This window comes from Vespa mandarinia, chromosome 11 (genome assembly GCF_050613455.1).
Source record: "Vespa mandarinia isolate Hongniang chromosome 11, ASM5061345v1, whole genome shotgun sequence".
Lineage (NCBI taxonomy): Eukaryota > Metazoa > Arthropoda > Insecta > Hymenoptera > Vespidae > Vespa > Vespa mandarinia.
The window spans coordinates 150,546-172,078 of record NC_140820.1 but is presented as its reverse complement, the minus strand read 5'-3'; the positions used below and the strand labels follow the sequence as shown (position 1 = coordinate 172,078).

Here is a 21,533-nt window from a genome sequence, read left to right as displayed (position 1 = left end):
TACGAGCATAAACTCGTTAGCCAGGGTTTAACGAAGAAAAGTTTTCGGTCAGGAAGATAAAATTCTACGTAATGGGACGAGGTGGTTAATCTTTGTTATTACCAACCACATACTAAACTCTGTACCCGGCGAGTTAGAAAAGTAGTTGCACCCTGCGAATGGACAAAGTTTTGTTAACGAACTTTCCGACAGAGTTTGATCGTACAAATTTCATTTTCTCTAGCAAAGCCCAACTATATATGTACATGCATATCAACATTTGCGTTTCTAGTCGTTGAAACGAACGAACCAACGAGCAAATAGATGCTGAATATAAAGGCTCGTCGTCGTTGCGTCTTGAAGAAATGTAGTCCGATGAAAAAGGTCGATCTCGGGGAAACGGTCGAATCGTTACGACTCACGATTACGTACGCGTTACGTTTCTTCTTCGACGAAAAAAACTTTTTCCCAAGCCTACTTTCTATTCCACACCTGTACGACGGTCTTAATGTGCTTTTTAAGTTTCGCGTAGGCGCGGAAGTATCGAATTAATCTTGATTCGACTAATGGCGCGTGTCAGTTTTGCGGTTAGAACAGGGGCTGATTTTCTCCATCTTTTTCTATCTCTCGTTCTATCGTCTCGTGTTACGGTGCGTCGATAGTCGCTGCCATACGATTAGGTCCACGATGTAGGCCTTAATTAAAGTTTCGCAATCAATCGTTCTATCGGAGAATTCTAGGACGATAAGGGGCGCCCACGCGGTAAGTAATTCGACCTTCCTCGCTCTCCGATTAAACCTTCCCGCGGGAACATAGAAATTGATTTTTTTTTTTCAATTTGTCTCTCGAATTCGAAAAAGAAGAAAAAAAAAAACAAAATAAAAGAAAAGATCAATTTAGAATTATTTTTCTTTTTTAGCTTGCCTTGCTACTCGAAGTGACTAGGAGATACACCAAATACAATTGCTCTCATCGCTTCCATACTTTTTTTTATTTCTGATCGAAGGCATACTCGAGACGCGGCGGCTTACCGCGTCGTCTCGTATCTGACTTTTTCAAGTATCATCTCGGTACGTGCCATCTGAAATTAACCAGACGTTTCACGCACGTTCTATGTATATCTGCAACCTCGCGAAGAACGAAAGACGTCTAAGCAGCGAAGCTACGGCGTATCGATTTGTTCTTCTTTTATTTTTTATTTATTTCCTTCTTATAACTCCTTCACCTGTGCCCCTTTTTGAGGAATAATTTCATCTGATTTCGACTCGCGAGATTTTATTTTCTCTTAGATTGTCCAACGGTGGCATATATATATATATATATATATATATATATATATATATATATATATTAAAGAAAAACGAAAGGGTAATTTAACAATGAGAAGAGAATCGGTCAAGAACCATCTCACTCACTAATCGCGTTAACTCGACTCCGATAATCGAAAGAAGTACTTGCAATTAGTTCACTCCGCCGTTTGTCTCTGACACCATTTCAGTGCCTTTAACTCTATTCATCTCCCTTATCTTTTATTAATTGCCTCTCTTCTAACCTCCTGTAAATTTCCTTTTCTTGTAAATTTCAACGCTGGCTTTGTATATGCAGCCGTAGTTACCATATATAACCATAGCTACATATTTGTATATAAATACGTAAGGAAAAAAGAAGAAAAAAAGAAATGTAATCCTGTGTAAAAACGTAGAATATTCTGAAAACCGAGAAGTAAAAATTGAAGATTAAAGTTATAACTTGAGCAGCAGTCGATTGAATAAAATTAAGAACGTTAGAGAACTTCCTCTTCTAAGATATTTATAAAACGGAACATTAATCTTTTTTATTCTAACTTTTGGCCTCGAAACGAGATTTAACGCTTTGCAGATCACCGACAACGATGCCTCTGTTAATGCCGAGAAACGAACGAACGATCGACGAACGATCCTTTTTGCCGTGCTCTTCGTTGCCGAACGAATGTTATCGAGCGTACATGCGCGAAGTACGCGTTCATTCGTCGTCCCATACCTCTCCCACACACGGCATCACGCATATCGAAAGCCGATTAAAGATTTATAACGGGTATAAATTCGATAATGATACAACCGTTCCTGCGGGACGAATTTGACGCGAACGTTGCCGATTCGTGGCGCGGGTCGTTAATGTAATTAGGAGTTAATGCAGAAAAAGCGTTGAATTTACGCTCGATGTCAGGCAAAATCCATCGAATGCGCATGGACGTGTAGTTGCTCTGCCAGCGTCTCAATGACTTTCAATAATTAATCGATTTCTGATATATATTTTACATCAATCGAGAGATTTACATTCGCCCATAAAAATACAATTTTCATCGTCAACGCGTTTTACCGCGTACAACGAAGAGGCAAATTGAAAGAATAAGAGAAAAAGAAGTAAGAGGAATAAAGGTTTGCGTGGGCGGGCAAACTCAAGTCGATCTGTGTGTACCTCAGATAATCCGAACCAAGCGATTTACAAACGTTGTCGCCAGGACTGCCGTTTGCTAGAGGCATCAAAACGTCGCCGAGAAAGGCCGAGATGGCGCAAGCGAATCCCTATTAAAGAAAGAAAGAGAGGAGGCTCGAAGATGTAGCTGTGGAATTCCGATCTTGTGCAAGATTATATTCCGAAGCTCGGCTCGCAGAAAGAGAGATAGAGAAAGTCTATGTACCTATTTTTTCTCCCGATTCTTCCTTCGGATAATATCTATCTCTCTCTCTCTCTCTCTCTCTCTCTCCTCCCTCTCTATTGCCCTTCCTCGTCGAGAGCACGTGCAAGGATACCCACGTCGAGGTCGGAAATCTCGGTGTCCTACAGCGCTTCTGGCGGTGTCCTTTTGTAGAAAACGACTGTCCGATCGCCGTAGATATCGGATATTAACGCGTTCGCCGATGCTGCACTGCACCCTGTAACGCCGTACTAAAGCGCGCTACATGCCGTGCTATGTGTAGGGCATATATCTTTATATATATATATATATATATATATGTATATATATGTATATACACATGTATGTAGGTTTGTATGTGTGTATGTATGAAAAGAAAGAGAAAAGGGGAACGAGTCGCGCACGGTCGTCATTTGCTATGCGGTTCTTTTGCCGGCTCGTTGCTAATCCATTACTCGATGTAGTCGTGCGCGCATGCGTCCGTATCCGATCGAAGCTTTTTTCTGTTTTTTCTTTCTTTCTTTCTTTCTTTCTTTCCTTTCCTTCTTTTGACGAGAAGATATACCAAATCCTCTTTCCTGCGTTTCCTTTTACCTGCATATGCAAATTTTTTGTTTAAAAATTGTTTATATATCTTTTTTATAATTTCACGTAAGATTAGGTACTTTAATGGTCTCGCGACTCGATAGATTTTAAACACGCGATTACATATTTATTACTTGCTTATTTATATCTTGTTTCGGGTGAGAAAGCGCAGATTGCAAGGTGGGTTCGCGAGCAATCAGCGTACGTCGAGCTATGCCACGGCGATGATGTATTAATACCATTATCGCTCGATGATCACCTGCGGCCCAATCTGACGCTTCGCTTATTATACGCTGTCGCGACGATCTTCGATTAGTTAATTTAAGTGTTCGGTGATTATCAGACATCTCGATCGATCGATTCCTCGTATCATCTCTCTGATACGCTTCCGGCAGTGATAGATGCCGTGTCGTTACGACGAAATAAAATTAGTTTGTCAATTTCGTTTTCATCGAATATTAATATACAAGTATAGTCAACTCGACTGGTAATTCCGCTTTCTTTCCAATTCTTTCATCCTCAGCATCCTTTTCATTCCTTTTCATCGCGGACTCGTTCTACCCTTTTTACGCATCCTCGGCATGTCCCTCGATCGATTGTATCACGACGAGGTGTCGCCGTTGTCTGTTGTACGCGGGCTATAATTATGCCTCATTAACAAATAGCTTTCTTTGATGTGAAAACCATGCAAACGTAAGGGAAATAGAGAGGGGACGAGTGTCGCGAGTCGTCTACCGGTTTGTGTTCCACGGGTAAGATGAAATTGCTCGAGCAAAATAAAGGACACGACAGAGAGAGAGAGAGAGAGAGAGAGAGAGAGAGATGACGACGACGACGACGACGACGACGACGACGTGTTTGGTGACGAAAACAAAGAACGAAAGAGCTGTGGTCTTTAAAGAATGTCAATCGATATTTCGTGCACCGTTACGAACACGGCCCTTCGCGACAGCTTCCTTCCTTCTTTTCCTCTCGTTTTTCTCCCCGTTTTTTTGCCCGTTTTCTTTTCAAGCGAAACGCGAAAGAGGCACCTACCTAAAACAAAATTATTTTCTTCCTCTTTTGAATTAATTTGCAGATAGACCGAATAGGAAATACGATCTCGCACGTCAGGTCGGAAAAATAAATAAAGTCTTTGGGTATTTCGCACGATACTGCTGCTGCCATATTCTTTTCCGATTCGATTCGAGAAAGAAAAGTACGATATCGTGGCACGCGATTCAGAGCTTAGACCAAAGCCGCACAATGAAACGTGGATTCTCCTTTAATATTGCAGTCAGACCAATCCCCGAAGGATATCAACGATTCTTGGTTCAAGTCTCTAAGATATAAGTTGTCTCTCTCGTAGTCGATGAAATTCTGAATCCATTGGTATACATTCTCGATATGCGCAATATATCGAATCTAAGAAATATCCTGACTATCGCTTATAATAAAGAATTCTGTTTTCTACTTTTCAAGGCAATAAGCTAATATCTGTATAATCTTAAAAATAATTATGTAGCCATTTGTTAATTTTTCAATAGAAGGCGTTGATACCTACGTGCAAATATATAAGATTCGTAAGAGTCGTAAAAAAGGAAAAAGAAATGAAGAGGGTAGAAAGGATAAGAAACGAAAAGGAAAGTAGAGATGTCGGGGTCGCGGCATTTCCCTTGTCGCCATTTCCATCGTCATTAATTCGACAGGCGTAGCACTTAAATCCCCGACATGCGTGACAGCCAGAGTCGGAACTTGATTTGTATCTGCTGATGCTCGCAACCGCTTCCTGAGTAGTCGACTAGGAGAGAGAGCTAGAGAGAGAGAGAGAGAGAGAGAGAGAGAGAGCGAGAGAGAGAGAGAGAGAGAGAGAGAGCACTTCTCGCGGAGTGGACTCCCGTGAGAAATCATAGTTGGTACGAATAGCTGGTGCACGTCGAGCCATTGTCGTTGAGCGTGCTATTCCTCGATGAATAGCCCGTGACAAAACCATAAACGACCGCGATAGACTAATGAGTTCGAACGGTGAAATCAAAAAAAGTATTTAGACGATCGATCTTTCCATTTTCTCTTTCCATCTTTCGTTCGAGGATAGAATTTCCTTTTACGTTGTATCTATCCTTATAATATTAATGTTTCTTAACATTTGATTTGCTGCTGCAGAGAATAGCACCGGGGTCCCTTCTTATATGTTCTCGCGTGAGCAAAATCGATATACGAAGAGAGTATGGTCAATCGCAGATGCCATGATAAAAACGACTGCGAGATTGAAGATGAAATCTGCGATGGAAAGATACGGCTTGTGAAAAATTAGGTTCGAAGTAGATTTTTGAAATTTTATCTTAAAGCATTCCAACGATTCTAGCGAAAAAATGATGTTTTACGTAATTCCTGGAAAAAAAGAAAAAAGAAAAAAAAAAGAAGTAACTATTAAAAGGAAGCAACCCAAACGTAATACGAATTTGTTTCGCCCATTATCGGCACAAAGTGACACAGCTGTGTTACGTTATTTATTTCTCATCTAATTAACGGACATCAAAACTACTTTTATCTCGTTGAGCAACGTGTTTGACGGTGCGTGAATATGTCTCTTCGTCGCTTTTTCTCTTTTTTTTCTCCCTCATGTTTGTCCATTAAACCCGAGAAGAACGAGCAACAAGGAGAATACACAGGGCCGAGTCCAGGAATGGTCGCTACGTGACGTAACGAGGTAATACTTGAACAACGTCCTACGGTTGAAAGTATGGCAGTTATCGACAGACGAGCCAGTAGGCTGGCAAGTAAGCAAACAGACAGAGGAGTCCAGGTATATAGGGCTTTTGGCATGGAAAGCCGCTGCTGGATGGGCAGAACTAGGCCGCAAACAATGATTCTCTCTCTCTCTCTCTCTCTCTTTCTCTCTCTAGTTTTCTCGTTTAACGACGCTCAGCGTTGCTTCGCTGGACCAACGGTGAGAAAACGAAGCGGAGGCGTTCAACGTCGTTCTCGACCAGTTCGACGAGAAGCCAGTGGCAGCTCCTACCGTGAGACCGTGCTTCTCTCTCTCTCTCTCTCTCTCTCTCTCTCTCTCTTCCTCCCTCGCGTGAGTCCCAAAGGATACGTTGGACCTCCTTTTAGAAGACCAGATGTCGAAAAGAGGATAGACACATTCGAATGGATTTTTTTTCTTTTATATAATCGATGGATGAAAATATTGGTGCATTAGAAATCGAGGAAATTTTGCAGACAGTTTGTTTAGATTCCAACTTTTTGGTGATTCGGTACGAATTTGTTATTCAATTAATTAGAAAATATCATACGATAAAAGATCGTAAGTGATGTATCGTGTTGATCGATTATCAGGTTCAAGGAGCGTCTCGTCGTGTTCCATCCTTTGCTTTTTCGAGACGACGTCGGCGTAATTACGTCGACGATGGCGACGACGATAAAAATGATCAGTCGGGTTAACAAGAGTATCGCTTTGACGGGTGGTCCATATCGTCGACTTATATTGGAAATCGAGACAAGAAACGTCCGTAATTGCATCATCTCCGTCCGATATCGAGACGCAATTACTTTAGTATCTCTTCGTAATTAACATCCGCGTGCTTTTCAAGTAGCCATCCTTATTGGATCGAATGGTAGTGGCGTACGACAGGTAGTGCCGACTTAGCCGAGCTCAAAGTTTTCGTGACGTTTATCGTTCGAGTATCGTTACCAGAGAACGTGCGCCAAGTATAATAACGTTTCCAACGAGAGTCATTTCTAGTCGAGGGACGTTTCCTCATTAAAATCCTTAAGAGAATTTCAAAGAACGAAGATAAGTAATCGATATGTACACACGTATATATTTATATACATATATACGAATAGATATAGATATTTCGGGAAATAATAAAAGTTTGAGCGTCTAACATCTAATGTTCGCGAATCGACGCTCGCGAGATAGAGCAAGTCCAACAGCGAGAAGCACTCACCGGAACGATTTATTTATAAGATCCTTTTCTCGTTTCTACTTCTCTTTACTTACCTCTTTTTAAGCCGAACGAATCGTCATCGTTCCTCCTTTATATGTACTTTCCTAGCTAAAGCCGACGCAAAGTGCCTCGTAAACTCGATTAGAAATAAAAAAGAGAGAAAAAAACGTTTCGGGCCGTACTCTCCTCGTCCCTCCGTCCGTACTCTCCTCGTCCCTCGTCCCTCCGTCGTCGACACCTTTGCGCAGTTGACGCGCGTTCACGCTCATCGTGTAATCGCTTTTAATAGGTTTTGCCACATATTGCAATTAGGATCGAATTAAATAGAGATTTCTATTTACGTAAGGCCCCCTACTCCTTGATCGCTCGCTCCTGTTGATTCGCGCTGAAATATTCATTGTTCCGGTCGGTATCCAGTACCTTCATTAGTGCATTGTTTCTACGCGATAAGATGATATTGATAATCAATTCAAAGTCATGCGATATAATTAAGAATAAGAAAGAATAATATCGGCACTTTTAATTTCGTTTCCTTTAAGGGCACTATAAAACGTAATTAGATAGACGGGGACGGATCAAGGGGAAAAATAAGAAGCATCGCTCGACCACTTTCTTTTCTTTTCTTTTCTTTTCTTTTCTTTTCTTTTCTTTTCTTTTCTTTTCTTTTCTTTTCTTTTCTTTTCTTTTCTTTTATCGTCGTACTAATGGATCGTTTGTAAAGATATATATACCACATAAAGGTATATCGTCTTTGATATCTTTACCCGTCATAGAGAAAGAGTATCGCTGTCATGCCGGAACGATTTCAAGAGAATTCTCCTTCCTTTTAAGAACCGATAGCCCTTCGTTTTTAATGCTTTTCTATTTTCAGTTGGAGAAGGAAAGTCAAGAGACATCGATACGACGGTGTGCGATACGTAAGGGGTTTCGATTCAATTAATCCAACCGCATGGTCTTGTTATTCTCGACCTTACCACTTGGAAGTGGGGTACACTTTGGCTTGGTCGTTTCCACCGATACATAAAAGCGATAAGGTTAGCTCTTCTCCCTCTCTCTCCTCTATCTCTACGACTTTGGCACTATTTTCTTTCCGTTATCTCATTCTGCTAATCTTCTTCCGAGAACATCTTCCATCTGCACGATCTCCGCGCTAAATTCGTAGGTGACGTTTTCTTTATCGAGTATGTAATCGTAATTTAACGACATCTCGTTTAAAAGCGAAATCAATCAAAAATATTTCCATGGATATGTCTCTAATCGGTATCGAAAATCGTTTATTCCTCCTCTTTCGAGAACGCCACATTTTCCAAGAGTACACAACGTTTTTCTGAATAGAAAGCGAAACGTTATAGAAACGTTATTCCGGACTTATAAAAAATAACCTACTAGGATTGGGCTTTTTCGAGGTCGTATGTAATAACGTAGGTAAAAAGAATCGTCGAGCGCTGTAGAAAAACGAACGATCCTTTTCTCGATTGTTCGACGATGGCGAACGTACTACGTACGTTGGTAAGTAGATATGAGCACAATCGCAGGCGAGGGATCAAACGTAACGCAAAAGAGCTCTTTAGTCCGACGAGTGGAGTTTGCGGAAAAAATCCATATACCTATTCGTATTTAAAGCTTCCTTCTTTCCGCCTGGCTCGTCGTCGTCGCCGCCGCCGCCGCCGCTTTTTCCTCGTCCTTTTTCCCTTCGAATTTCGATAGTGCCTCTTCTAAGCTCTTGCTCGTAACCTCTTTTTAAAATCGTTGCTCCTATGACTTTCGAAGGAGCCCCGCGGTCTTTAAGCGATCCCTACGAATATTAATCGTTCGATTAGCCCCCAATACAGATTGGAAAAATTTTTATGAAAAATTCCAATCGAATTCGGACCTATCCTACGAAAAGATCATTTTCTTTAGATCGCGACATATTCGAGAGCGCGAAGAAAGATCGGCGAGAAAATAGGAAGCCGACGGTAGTCGACGGAATGATAAAGCGGTAAACGAGAGAAGCCATTCTCCCTCGTGTAATAGCTTGAGACACTCCTCATGGTCCTCTCCCCGTTCTCGTCGAGCTTCGCAGACGTTCATTCGTCGTCGCGTCGTAGATGCGGCGAGGCTCGCGAGTAGAATATCAACTAGACCGATAGCTCCCGGGGTAGACGGTCGAGCATGTAAGATAAACGAGCCAATATGGCCCGTGACGCTCGCTAACTGCCGGATTTAGTAAGCTCGATAACCGATAACTTTCTTATTAAGTCGAACCGGAACCGAACGAGAGGGGGAGTTAACCCTCTAAATACCAAGTTTCTCTCGGTGATAAAACAAAAGGCGATGGATTTGAATAAGATCTAAAATTAATTTTCATTTTTGATCGTACTAGCCGTAAATTGAATCCCCTTGATAGAGATAATATAGATTTACGCGCGTTACGAGAATTCCTCATGTTCCACGACTTTTACGTTGTTGATGTTTGAAAAATATTCCAAAGTTTTCGTCCTTCGAGGTCACGAGGAAGAGAAAGAACAAAGTATCTCCAAAGTCAGTTCGCCATGTGGGTGAGAGAGAGCTAGTACTTCCAAAAACGATCGACGTGATTCGCATTTGCTCTTGACTATCGTCGATCGATATATTTATTCTCGGTAAGTTTGTGCGGTTTGCCTTGCTACATATAAGGATTGACGAAAAATAGTAAGAATGGAAGAGGGGATGGAAGATCGGAAAGTAGCAATTTCTTGTAGAAACGCTACGATGACGGATCGTCGTCCATCGTTCTATCGACGGAAGCGATTGTTCCGAGACTGTGATTGGCATTTTTGGGCCGATCGCTCGCGTTCACTACCAAACTCCCATTTTCATCCTACCTACGCTTATCAAACTTTCTCTCTCTCTCTCTCTCTCTCTCTCTCTCTCTCTCTCTCTCTCTCTCCCTCGATATCCCATATCCGCTTTAATAAACCTTCTCCCTCGTACGAGAATGAAACGATCATTTTTCAAGGATTTAAAAAATTTTTTTTCTATATCGATCGGTATTAAGAGGGAATCTGTCGGATGACGGATCTTTTCGTCGTTATAGTTTCTCTCGGCCGTTCTCTTTTGAATTTTACGTTACGGACTAAATCAAATATCTTTGGCGACGCTAGATCATTGACTCCTCGACTCTTTCCTATCTTCTTGGATCTCTTTCTAAAGACTTTTTTGTCATCGATGTACGAAGAGACGAGAGCTTGTTCATATCTTTCCGGCGTATGCTCATCGAGTCGACGGTTGAAAAAAGTATTCACATAGACCTATCTTCGTACTTTGTGCTTCGCGGACATAAATCGATACGAAAAAATCACCCTAGTTTTCCAATAACGTGGATTCAATAAATTCAGTTAGCTCTTCGTTTGAAGACCGTCATATTTCGAAGTGTTCTGAACGAGATCGACATCTTATCGATCCGATATCTAGATAAATTTTTTCATCGTCCTAAGAAAAGAAACGATAGATAGATTTTTATCGGAGATTCTTCGAACGTGCTCTAACTTGTTACCGGTCATTGACGAGAACGAAAGAATCTTTCGTGGATTTCTTTCTTCTTTCCTTTCTAAAAACGAACGTAAAAAGGTTCAATGCGACGAAGACTGAAAAAGAGAGATAGACTTTTCGAGAAGGGATTCCGCGATATATCGTCATCGTAGTTGGCTGTTGCTTTTTTGCGATCGAAACAAAGATAGAGATTGATAGGTGGACGAAGCCAGAGAAAAAGCGCAAGGGAGCGAGCGAGCGAGCGAGCGAGCGAGAGAGAGAGAGAGAGAGAGAGAGAGAAATTTCAAAGGAAGATGCAGCGATGCACCTTCATCCCGGATGGTATCGGTTTTTCTCGGGCAATTGGACGAGGTATAGCCCCGGCGGCGGTGATCGAGCAACGTTATCCGTCTCAATCAAACGCTCTAGGCGGCTCTCCTCTCTCCTTGTACGTAATATAAGAGGAATCCACCGTGTTGAACGCTCGCTATCCATGTACCGAAGTAAACGTACAGAGTACCTTCTTCTTCGAGCGAACGATCCTTTATTTATAGACGATCGAAAAGGTCCACACGTCCGACGATACGCTCTTTCTCGAATAAAGGGACGTCTGATTCTTTTTTCGTTACTCTTCCTTCCTTGGCTCCTACGAATATCGAGACTTTCGACAGAGACCCAGAGCATCTCTATTGTAAATATATCCTCTCAACGTTTCTCCCAACGCCGTCCTATCTTCTCTGAATTCTTGGATGAACTTTGATATCGTAGTACGGCGGCTGCTCGAAGAAAACCAATATTGGTTCCGTAAGGAAGAGCCGCCGCCGCCGCCACCGCCGCCGCCGTCGTCGTCGTCGTCGTCGCTGTCGCCGTCGCTGTCACCGTCGTCGCCGTCGCCGAGCCATTGTGTCGATAAAAGGTTAGAAAACAATAGCTTTGATAAAGTTTTCTCCAAGCTTCTTCTTGGTCAGTGTTCGCCGCTTCTTCCTCCCTATCATCTTTCTATATACATATCGTCTCTACGTTATTCTAGACCCCTTTTGCCATCCCTCTCTCGATCGCACAAAGTTTACTTTTTATCAACGAGTCAGCGAGCATTAGCTTTTTTCATCGTTTGCATATTTCATTTACATATTATTATTATATCGTCGTGTCCTTAGAAATGTGCCCTAACCGGGACGTTACCATTCGATGAGATAAGCTAAGACTAATAAAATGATCTAGATCAAGATAACCATTGTAGACGTGTGTAAAATCATAGAACCGTGATCTTACCATGAATTTCATTTGGTGAGACCTTTAGAGCCCTCGCGCACAGATTATCGAATTGTCACGTTTCAAACCAGAAACTACGTCATATTCGACTAGTAGCTATCATGCGCGTTTCATTTACGTCGTGCCACCGTGAGAATTAGTTATCCCGTTTGTTCGCAACCAACGTTAAAATAATCGTTCTCTCTTCGACGATAAACACTCATTATACTCTACTGGCTATATCGACTGTTTTATACTGCATATACGATTTTATAATTATCTAATTTTTTTCTACCGATATGGATATACACTTAATTATCAATTTCATATAAAATTAGCTCAAATTGAAAATGCATTTTCCATTCGATAAGAATGGTAGAGAACGAGAGCGAAACTTTGGAAATTGGATTTTTACAAGGGGAAACTTTTCTAGCCTGGAGCTTCCTCGAATCGCATTATTTTTTCTCTCCCTTAATCTCGTTCATCATTCCTAGAAAGGCGGTACATCAACGAATGGATCGCTTAATCGCTTTCAACTATTGCTTCGTTCCCTTTAAATCAGTCAAATCTTTCAAATATTTTCATTTCTGTCGAGTCCAAAGAAATTTGGAGGAAAAAGAAAAAAAATACGAGAAAAATTGCAATGGTGCTTGAAAGCACCATTATGCTTGTACAAACGTCGTGTCCTCGCGTATTTTAATTTATATCGCTTAAAAGATCCATTGATAAAGGCCGTAACGTAAATTGAATATAAACTAACATCATATATATATGATATATATATATATATATATATATATATATATATATATATATATAGCAGCTACGTATATCGAACGGAATGAATTTTACGAAGGTTTGTTATGTAGTTAGTGCCAGTCGATCCTACGCTCTTGAATTAAAGATTTACAGCGTGACGTAATAATGTTATTTCATAGGAACTACGCGAAGGAGATGAAGCGAGAGGGAGAAAACGTATGTCGACAAGTACGACGTAAAGTATACTTCCCTCCTTCTCGATCGAACAAGATATTTACGTACGTTTTCTCCATCCTACCTACTTTTTTCCGTTATATCACGCGATACACGTGTGCGCGTAATTTACAGGATGACGAGCAAACGCAGCTGCCCGGATCAAAATCGCTCTCGATTTGCGATTTATCGTGAAGCAGGAACGAGCTAAAGCGAGCTCCTCTCCTTAATTATGTATCACCGTATTATCAGGCTTTAGAACGAGATCTTGCATTTTTCAGAATCTGTCTTATTGTTAGTCTTATATCTTACATCGTTGAAGAAAATAATTAATGATCCGCGAAAGGATGAAAGGGAAAGAAAATGAGTTTGTCTTTTTATCTCTTTCCCAGAGCAAACGTTTTCTCTTGCCATTTTAGATTTTGAACGAAGCCTTTTCTCTTCTTCTCCCACCGATAATTACTCTTACGAGATTCGTAGCAGAGCCTCTTGATGGGACGTTCTCTCTCTCTCTCCCCATCTCACGTCGATTCGTTTCTTACCCGTTAGACATTCGATAAATTCGATCTCCCTCGCTATCTTTTCACGCGCCTCTCCTTCTTCGACGCTTTTCTTTTTCGATGGCAATTCCTGTTTTCACGTTCGCTTCCATTTTCCATCTACGACTACGGATCGCGTGCCGTAAAGATTTCCTTTCAACGACGACTGGTGTCGATACTTTTTCCTCGTTTTATTGGACTCTTCGAGCTGAGAGATGGAACAACGAATTACTCTTTACTCTGGTATCTGCTTATCTCTCGGATGAACAGGGATCATCGCGATCTTTCTTCAAGCTTTTTTCTCTTTCGATATTAACATTTGTAGCTCAATGGGATGAACCACATTTTACACGTATCGCGACTTCTCGTTTATGAAAAAAAACAAGAAATATTTTTTTACGAAATGTCAGCTCGTATTTTTGATCGCGGCCATCGAGAGATATAAGATCGATACGCGTTAGAAACACGCTTATGTACCGGCTGGTGCCATCGCGTAAATGGAACATCGTATACGATAATATATAAAATTATGGGCGCATTAGCATAGCGCTTACGAGGGAAATTGTGCTCGTGCACAGAGAAACACGTACACACACGCACACACGCACGCACATAGAGAGATTCGAACGCGCACGTACATGGACACATTCGGTGTCCAGAGAAACGAGCTGTGCGTCGACTCTCCTACCTTCGTTATCTATGCTGACCACATGCCGCGTAATCTTCTTCATTATATCTAACTGCCTGTTTTACATTTGCATTAAACAAAAATGTTTGCGCACGTACGTCGCGTCACGATAATGGCCAGAATTTTCGCGCAAACTTTTTTACCGCTTTCGATTTTCGATGAACCCTTCAAAATCGTTGCTACCTTCCTTTCGTTTTTTCATGAAAGAACGTTCGCTCGATTCTTGACATATTTTCATTCAACGTAAATAATTATGAAATATAACAAAACATTAACTGGAATAATTCTTTCACTTCGTAAATAATTATTCCATTTAATTTCAAAGCTTCTAAAGACGACGTAATAATTTACTATGTGAGAGTCGACGACATTTCACCCAGGTATTTTCCAGCTGCGAATCGAGAGATATTCTAACGGCAAAGACGAACCTACCAGTGGTGGCAATTAACGCGAGCACTTTGGTGTGTACTTTGTGGTTGCGCAAGACAAAGGGAGAAGGAATCGTCGATAGAGGTACGCGAGATCCTCTCTACCTCTTGCCGTTAACATTGTTGCTCCTCGGTCTTTTAACTCTGAGGTATCTGCAATATCTCTCTTCCTCGAGTTTAAAAGGAGAGAGACAGAGATCTTGACCATTAAAGAGAGATGAGAAGGGTACCGTGCGGCTTTTGTTCAAAGAGTTCTCTTTAACGCGAGATTCAAAGCTCGTCGGTGAAAAATTTTTGCCACGTTTGCATCCGCTTAACATTATCGATTATCCCGCGCCTGTCTTTCCTCTCTCTCTCTCTCTCTCTCTCTCTCTCTCTCTCTCTCTCTCTCTCTCTCTCTCTCTCTCTCTCTCTCTCTCTAAGGACTTTGAAAAGAAAATAGGAATAAAAAGAGATGAAAAAAAAGAACTTGCAACGATTCGATATCGATGGTATTCTTTCATATTTTTATTTGGATTTTTTTTTCTTTTGCTTTTTTTTTTTTTATACGACCATCATATCCTCTTACGAAGGAGGCAAAGTGGCAATCGGACTGGATGTCCGAGAACTCATCGTTATTTCGACCGATCGATAGAAAACACCTGCGGTCGCATAGATTTGCACGATTTGCTAACGTCGTCCATGCGCCCACTGAACCGATTTAATCGTCTTTCCGTGGAGAAAATCGAGCCACCATCGGTCGCTAGATAACCTGCTACCTCGGTAAATATCCGTGTATCCGTAAATCATCGATTTATTAGACCATCTTCCTCTCTTTATAGCTCGGAAAAATTCTTATCCAACCATTTTTCTAATTTACGAGAGCTTTTCTACGACACAAAATATTCAAAGTTATTTCTTTTCGACGGTATTACTAGTGAAATGGGAGCATCGGTTTAATCGTTAAATTTAATGTTTGTTTGTAATAGTAACAATTAAATTTTTTAATTATTTCTTGTAAGCAGTCGTGAGAGCTCGTAAAAATTCGTTTAATTTTAATCTTTCTTGAATTCGTTTCAATGATAAATCATACAGATAAGATAGCTGGTAAAAAGCTAGATAAAAATGTAAAGTTTTTCTAATTTCATCGTAAACGCCATTATAACGTTCTATTGTTCGTCTAGAAGTAGCAGATGAAATCTTACGAGAGACGCAGCATCCGGTACGCGCATCTCCCATAATCTCCTTTATCTTTTATCGCTCGGCAAGCGTATTGCAGTTAGAATCGTGAGTACGTACGAGCTGCCAGCAAAGGAGCAGTTACTTATGAATTAGTTAGGCAGCTAGCGATCCATCATTCCTTAGCCGTTTCCGAGTGCTAGATTCACTGACGATCCATCAGCTTGTCTCTTTCTCTCTCTCTCTCTCTCTCTCTCTCTCTCTCTCTCTCTCTCTCTCTCTCTCTCTCTCTCTCTCTCTCTCTCTCTCTCTCTCTCTCTCTCTCTCTCTCTCTAGCGCTACCTCTCTATCTTATTCCCAACGTCTCCTCTAGGATTGCGGCTGTCTTTCAAACACCAATTTTCTTTCAAGCAATGTAATCCCTTATACTCTTTGAACGTAGATTGTTATTAATAATAGTCACGTTTGTACGGCTAAAGTAAGAAATATGCCACGCGCGTTTTGCTTAACGATTTTGGCATAAGCGAAAGAAGAAGAGAAGTGCCAAATCGGAGAAACGTCGAAGGTGTGCGTGTGTGTGTATGCGTATATATGTACATACGCTTCTTCGAAAGAAAGATATTTGTTTCTATCGTCAAAGGTTATCGAGATATTGGCGCTTCCGCCGATTCAAGGTGACTCACTAGTATATTCAGATTTATTAGCGATAATAACATTAAGAGAAAAGATCTTCGCATCGGTCGCGTATCGTATCAAGTTTATTAGTTTATTTCTGTCTATCCACGCTTCTTTACCATAATACAGCTTCTTTGTCATAATATTCGTTGGTGTGCAGACATATTAGAATGCGAAAGAAATGAATTTATCGATATATCAATCTATTCAACTCTCGGGAATACCGTCGTTATCTAAAAGCGTCGTACGGAGCAATCCGTTTAAGTATCGATTTTAATTAAAGACTAGCACGTATCCTATGTAACTTACTTATCGCAGAGATACGTGCTCGATCAAAAGAGTCGTAATAATGATATTATTTCGTTCGCTTTGTTCGTCTTGGAATAAGAAGAATGCCCTTTCATTCGATTAATTTATTTTAATGAGTCGTAAATCGATTATAAAGTCGAGATTTATTTTCAATGGAAAATTATCAAATCCATTGTGTTGAAGCCGCGAAACATGGAGTCGAAAATGCAACAGATATTTGCAAAAGGTAGTTGTTTCGGAATTCCCGAACGCACGTTACAGAGCGCTACATTCGTTACCCAAACTGAATTATCCAAGTACTTATGTCGGTTTTCCCTCCTATACAACTTTGATCATATTCCTCGGAACTTTACTCTCGCGTAGTATTTCGTAACTTGGAATCGTTGCGAGAAACGACGAATTGGTGCTTTCAAATTAGATTTCCTATTACATAGGAAACTATTTTTCCTTATTCTTATTACTCCGGTATAGAGATAAACCGGCAAATAGGACAACGACGAGCGTTACGTAGTGGATCGCGTCATACGTTTAAATGACACTTTTACGAATTAACGATAATCCATCGGATCCCTAGCTTTCGGTTAAAACGATATAAAACGATTAAGTTAAATTTTGCAAAACTTTCCGACAAATTTTCCTTCGTCGATATAGAAACGTCGATGAAATGTTTTCTCGTGGATTCGTTTACCACTTTTTCACTTTTTTCTTTTTTTTTTTTTTTTCTTTTTGCACCGAAGGACGGTGCTGCAACGGAACCGAAGAGGTTCAACCGCAGACATCAACACCCAACTCGGCATTCCCCCTTGTTGTTGATCGACAGTGCGAGCGAGGGCGCGAAGAGGGATAGGGATATAGGGTCACTGGCCAGTTAGTGGATGGCCGCAATGTAATCATTTGCGGTACCGAAATGGATGCGGCGAGCATCGGCAACCGCCCTCTCCTCCCTCCTTTCTCGACCCTCCTTTATCGGCAAGGGTAGATTTGGCCCTGCCAAATCTCTCCCCCTTCGTCCCTCTCTCCCTTCCCATCTCCGATAGCGAGCTATCCGTGTTAATGGGAACTCTCCGCGTCCCCCTTGTTGCTTGCACGCGCACACGCTATACGGCATGTATCTCTTGCTCTCGCGCTCGATGCGCATCCCGTTTGCTCGCCCGAAGCGCACCTGACCGTTTGTGCACTCGGGACTGATACGGGTCGACCGTTGCGATCGCAATTATGCGCAAGGAGAATAGCGTTAGCCCTTGGGCGTCGATTCGTCTCCGGTTTCTCGCCTTTCGGCGTTTACCACTTTCTCCTAATGCGCTAAATTTCCCCTTGCATAGAAATTTTTTACGTCGGACCTTTTTTATCTCTTTCAGACAAAGAATTTCTCCCCCGATAAACCATTAGCTATAGAAAAAATATAGACGAAAATAAGACGCGGAAACATAGGAAAATGCCAAAGTTTTTCTCTCTCTATTATACCGTAAAGATCGACGCTTATCGACGTTGGGTATATAGATCGTTAAGGCTGTTTCGTTACGTCTATCGAACGATTGATTAATTCCAATCGTTAAGAGTTAATTAACCTGAATTTCTTTTTCTACGATAGACAATTTCTGCGTATCCTAACTTACGTATAAGGTGATCGTCGTCAGCGATGCGTTATTATTTTTATAAACCACACATTTCTTTTGTTTTTCTCTCATTTAGATAGGATTTTTACGACAAACTCGAATTTCGTCTTAGAAAGAAATATCGATAGAATGGAATTTGTCGTTATATCAAATTCTAACCTGACGAGAATTTTGCAACCGTAAAATGAACGTTAATCGTAGTAGCGTTAAAGCTTCAAGGTAAAAAGAGGTGGTACAGTTGTGGATAAAGTAAAGGATACAAATTAAAGGGATTAGAAGCTGGCTGGCAAACACCGTCGCGTAATAATCTAACTCAATTAAATATGCCGAGACGACGGAGATGAAATTATAAAATTATAATGCAATAATATCGTATCCGAAGGAAACAACAAATCGTCAGGATTGCGTCGTAACGTTCTAAAAGTGTGTTTTATCGTCGCACAACGTGCGTCAATTTGGAGACCCGTAAAATACATTGAAATATATTTATATAAAAGATCTACATAGGATAGGATAGCGAGGAAGTTTTCGATCGATTAAACATTGATCGCCGCTGAATCGAACATGCCTCGTAAATCAAATATTGTTTTAAGCGGTCTTTTTCAAGATCTACGCATACAATGGTGTACATCTATGAGAATTTTACTCTCTATCCTCTGCGTTCGTGCCCGAAGATCGATGTAGAGAGTGGGAGGCGAGCGTAATTAATTAAGTTTACGATACCCTTGTGTACGAAAATGTTACAACGGGTTCAAAGCTCCAACGTTATTACCTGGCGCGGAACGAGCCGACGGAAAAGAAAACGGCAATGATCGATGATCGAGTAATCGACGCAGCTCCTTCCCTGTCCATATCCTCGACGTTTTCCTCAAAGCCCGTTATTTCGATAAAGGGTTTACCCAGTCTCGCCATTTCTCTACCTATTTTTCAATATCGCCTTTTATTTTGTTCAATCTCAAACGACGCCTTCCTCCAGCGTCGCATCGCTTGAAGATTAATTATTCAAATCATCTGCGACTTCGTCTAATGAAAATACGAGCTTCTCTTATTACACCAAGGCATACGCACGGGCATGTATACAATGTATATAGATACATATACATACATACATACATACATACATATATATATATATATATATATATATATATATATATATATATATAGAATGGACGAGAAAAGGCGGGACGAGATAATCCAAGTGGGTGGAGTCGGACAAGGACGGACGCACGTGCTAGTTATACGATAATCGGTAGGCGATGTCGATGGCGATGTTCTAGGACTGTTCGGAACAAACAGGATCGCTCATCCTCCATACACATATATATGCATGTGTACGTATACATGTGCATACGTAAACGTATGTAGGTAGCTAGGTAACGAGGAACTCGCCGGAACTCGACGACGTGGTGCACAGGTGTGTAACTACATTAGCGGGAATAGGTACGCACGTACGATTATGTCGGCCTATCTAACTGTGCGGAAATACGAATAAGAGAGAGAGAGAGAGAGAGAGAGAGAGAGAGAGACAACTTCCGTCGAATAGTTCGATTTCACCAGAGACGAATAAACAGAAATATAAGCAAAGCGATAAACTTTTGTGTTCATTTTGAAACGAAAAGCAATAGTAGTTCATCTTTGATCGTGATCTCTTGTATAAATTTTTCTAGTAAACGTACTAATTTAAAATCGCGACTCAGTGTGAAAGTCACCACGACCGACGATTACGCAGTCGATCACAGGAGAATTTTCAAAAGAGACCAGACTACACGATGCGCTATATCTATAGGTACACGTCGAAATAGCACACAAACGTATTTAGTAAGCGAGTCCATAATTTCGTTTCAAAGGTCCCGAGCATTTATCTCTTTCGAAATTGATTCGGACGGTGGAAATCACGTAAATATAATGGTTGACGCATCGCGGATGATTTATCACGGATTATCCTCATTATTTCTAGCCGCGAGCGAGTTACAATGAGATAAATGAGCTTCGTACGTACGTAGATACCTACCACGTACATCACTCGACTCGTGCGTGCTTTCGTCCTCTATCTCGTTCAACAAAGTTACTAGGTTAAATTTCAAATTAATGATTTATCGTAAACGGTCCGCGTTTAAATCCCTCTTTACTTTTATTCGTCACAAATATTACAGTTTTACGCAAACGCAATAAAACAAAACAAAAAAAAACATACGAATAGATATATAAATGTGGAAAATATATTTTCAATCTCCGTTAGAACGGATTCCTGGATAGGTCGATCGAATAGCAAGGTCTCTTTTCGTCGATCGTAAAAATAGAGACCCTGTGTAAGACTGATGACTCTGTGAATTGTCAAGGGAGATGCAAGCGTTTGCGTTTTCTTCGATGGATCTAATGAATCTTTGAGATTGACCGAAGAAACGCGAGGACCCGAGAGAGAGAGAGAGAGAGAGAGAGAGGGGGGGGGAGAGAAAGGAAAGAAATGTAAAAAAGAAAGTCTAGATCGATTTATCGAATCAATTTTCAACCTCATCCATAGTAGTTTGTTCTTCTTTCATCGCGATAATAAGTTAAAAGATTCTTCGTCAAGTTCTGATACTATCTTAAAAAAGTGGTAGATAATTGTACCCGAAGGAAGAATATTATAATTTCTCTATTTCGTAGGAGAAAAGAGGTAGAATAGGGTCAAAGTAATCGTATAAAATGGCTTTAAAAGCTTTCTCAGCTCGATAAAAGATCATCGGGACATTTCTGGTGAGCTACCCTTCTTGCTTCAAGAGCAATCGTCTTCAGAAAGAACAATAAATATCGTTGACACTTTTACCAAACGGTACGCTGCTCCTAAGTTGATGGTATTAGTGTTGCTGATCAAGTTACCCGGAATCGCTTCTCCTTCCTCTTCTTCTTCTTCTTCTTCGTATTCAGAGAGCTTTTAGAGTACTCTATTCTGAATTTGCTTTGGTCATCTAAAAAGCAGAGAACGTTTAAGATAAGAGTCGCAATAGAATTACTCGAGTTTGGCCTATCGCTTTAAAAATTATAAACCACGAATTTATCATTCGAGTTGAAGTTAAATATTATTTCACGACTAGAGATTTTCGATGGAATAAAGCAGATATAAGCTAGAAGATCAGAGTCGACCCTATAGAAGAGGATGCATTCGCAAGCCTCTTAGGTCCATCTATTCTCTCTCCCTCTTTCCCTCTCCCTCTTTTTCTCTTTCTCTTTTTGCGTACAGCTACGA

General features: G+C 40.8%; 2 protein-coding genes across 7 annotated transcripts in view; both read left to right on the top strand.

Annotated features, from left to right (window-relative positions):
• Positions 1 to 21,533, top strand: part of LOC118441359 (dystrophin, isoforms A/C/F/G/H) — a 223,015-nt gene that overhangs the window by 156,798 nt on the left and 44,684 nt on the right. The window lies entirely within an intron of this gene.
• LOC146872653 (uncharacterized) lies at positions 10,128 to 13,102 on the top strand. Its single transcript, XM_085660165.1, has 4 exons — positions 10,128 to 11,116; positions 11,223 to 11,359; positions 11,437 to 11,584; positions 13,027 to 13,102. The coding sequence occupies exons 1-4, from the start codon at positions 10,983 to 10,985 to the stop codon at positions 13,100 to 13,102; spliced, it is 495 nt and encodes a 164-aa protein (XP_085516291.1). The 5' UTR covers positions 10,128 to 10,982.

Excerpts from the sequence above, each read along its gene's own strand:
- LOC146872653 (XM_085660165.1), top strand. The coding sequence starts at position 10,983 with ATGCAGCGATGCACCTTCATCCCGGATGGTATCGGTTTTTCTCGGGCA. Across the intron at positions 11,117-11,222 it reads GGCGGCTCTCCTCTCTCCTT|ACGATCGAAAAGGTCCACAC; the intron begins GTACGTAATATA and ends CTTTATTTATAG. Across the intron at positions 11,360-11,436 it reads AGACCCAGAGCATCTCTATT|TACGGCGGCTGCTCGAAGAA; the intron begins GTAAATATATCC and ends TTGATATCGTAG.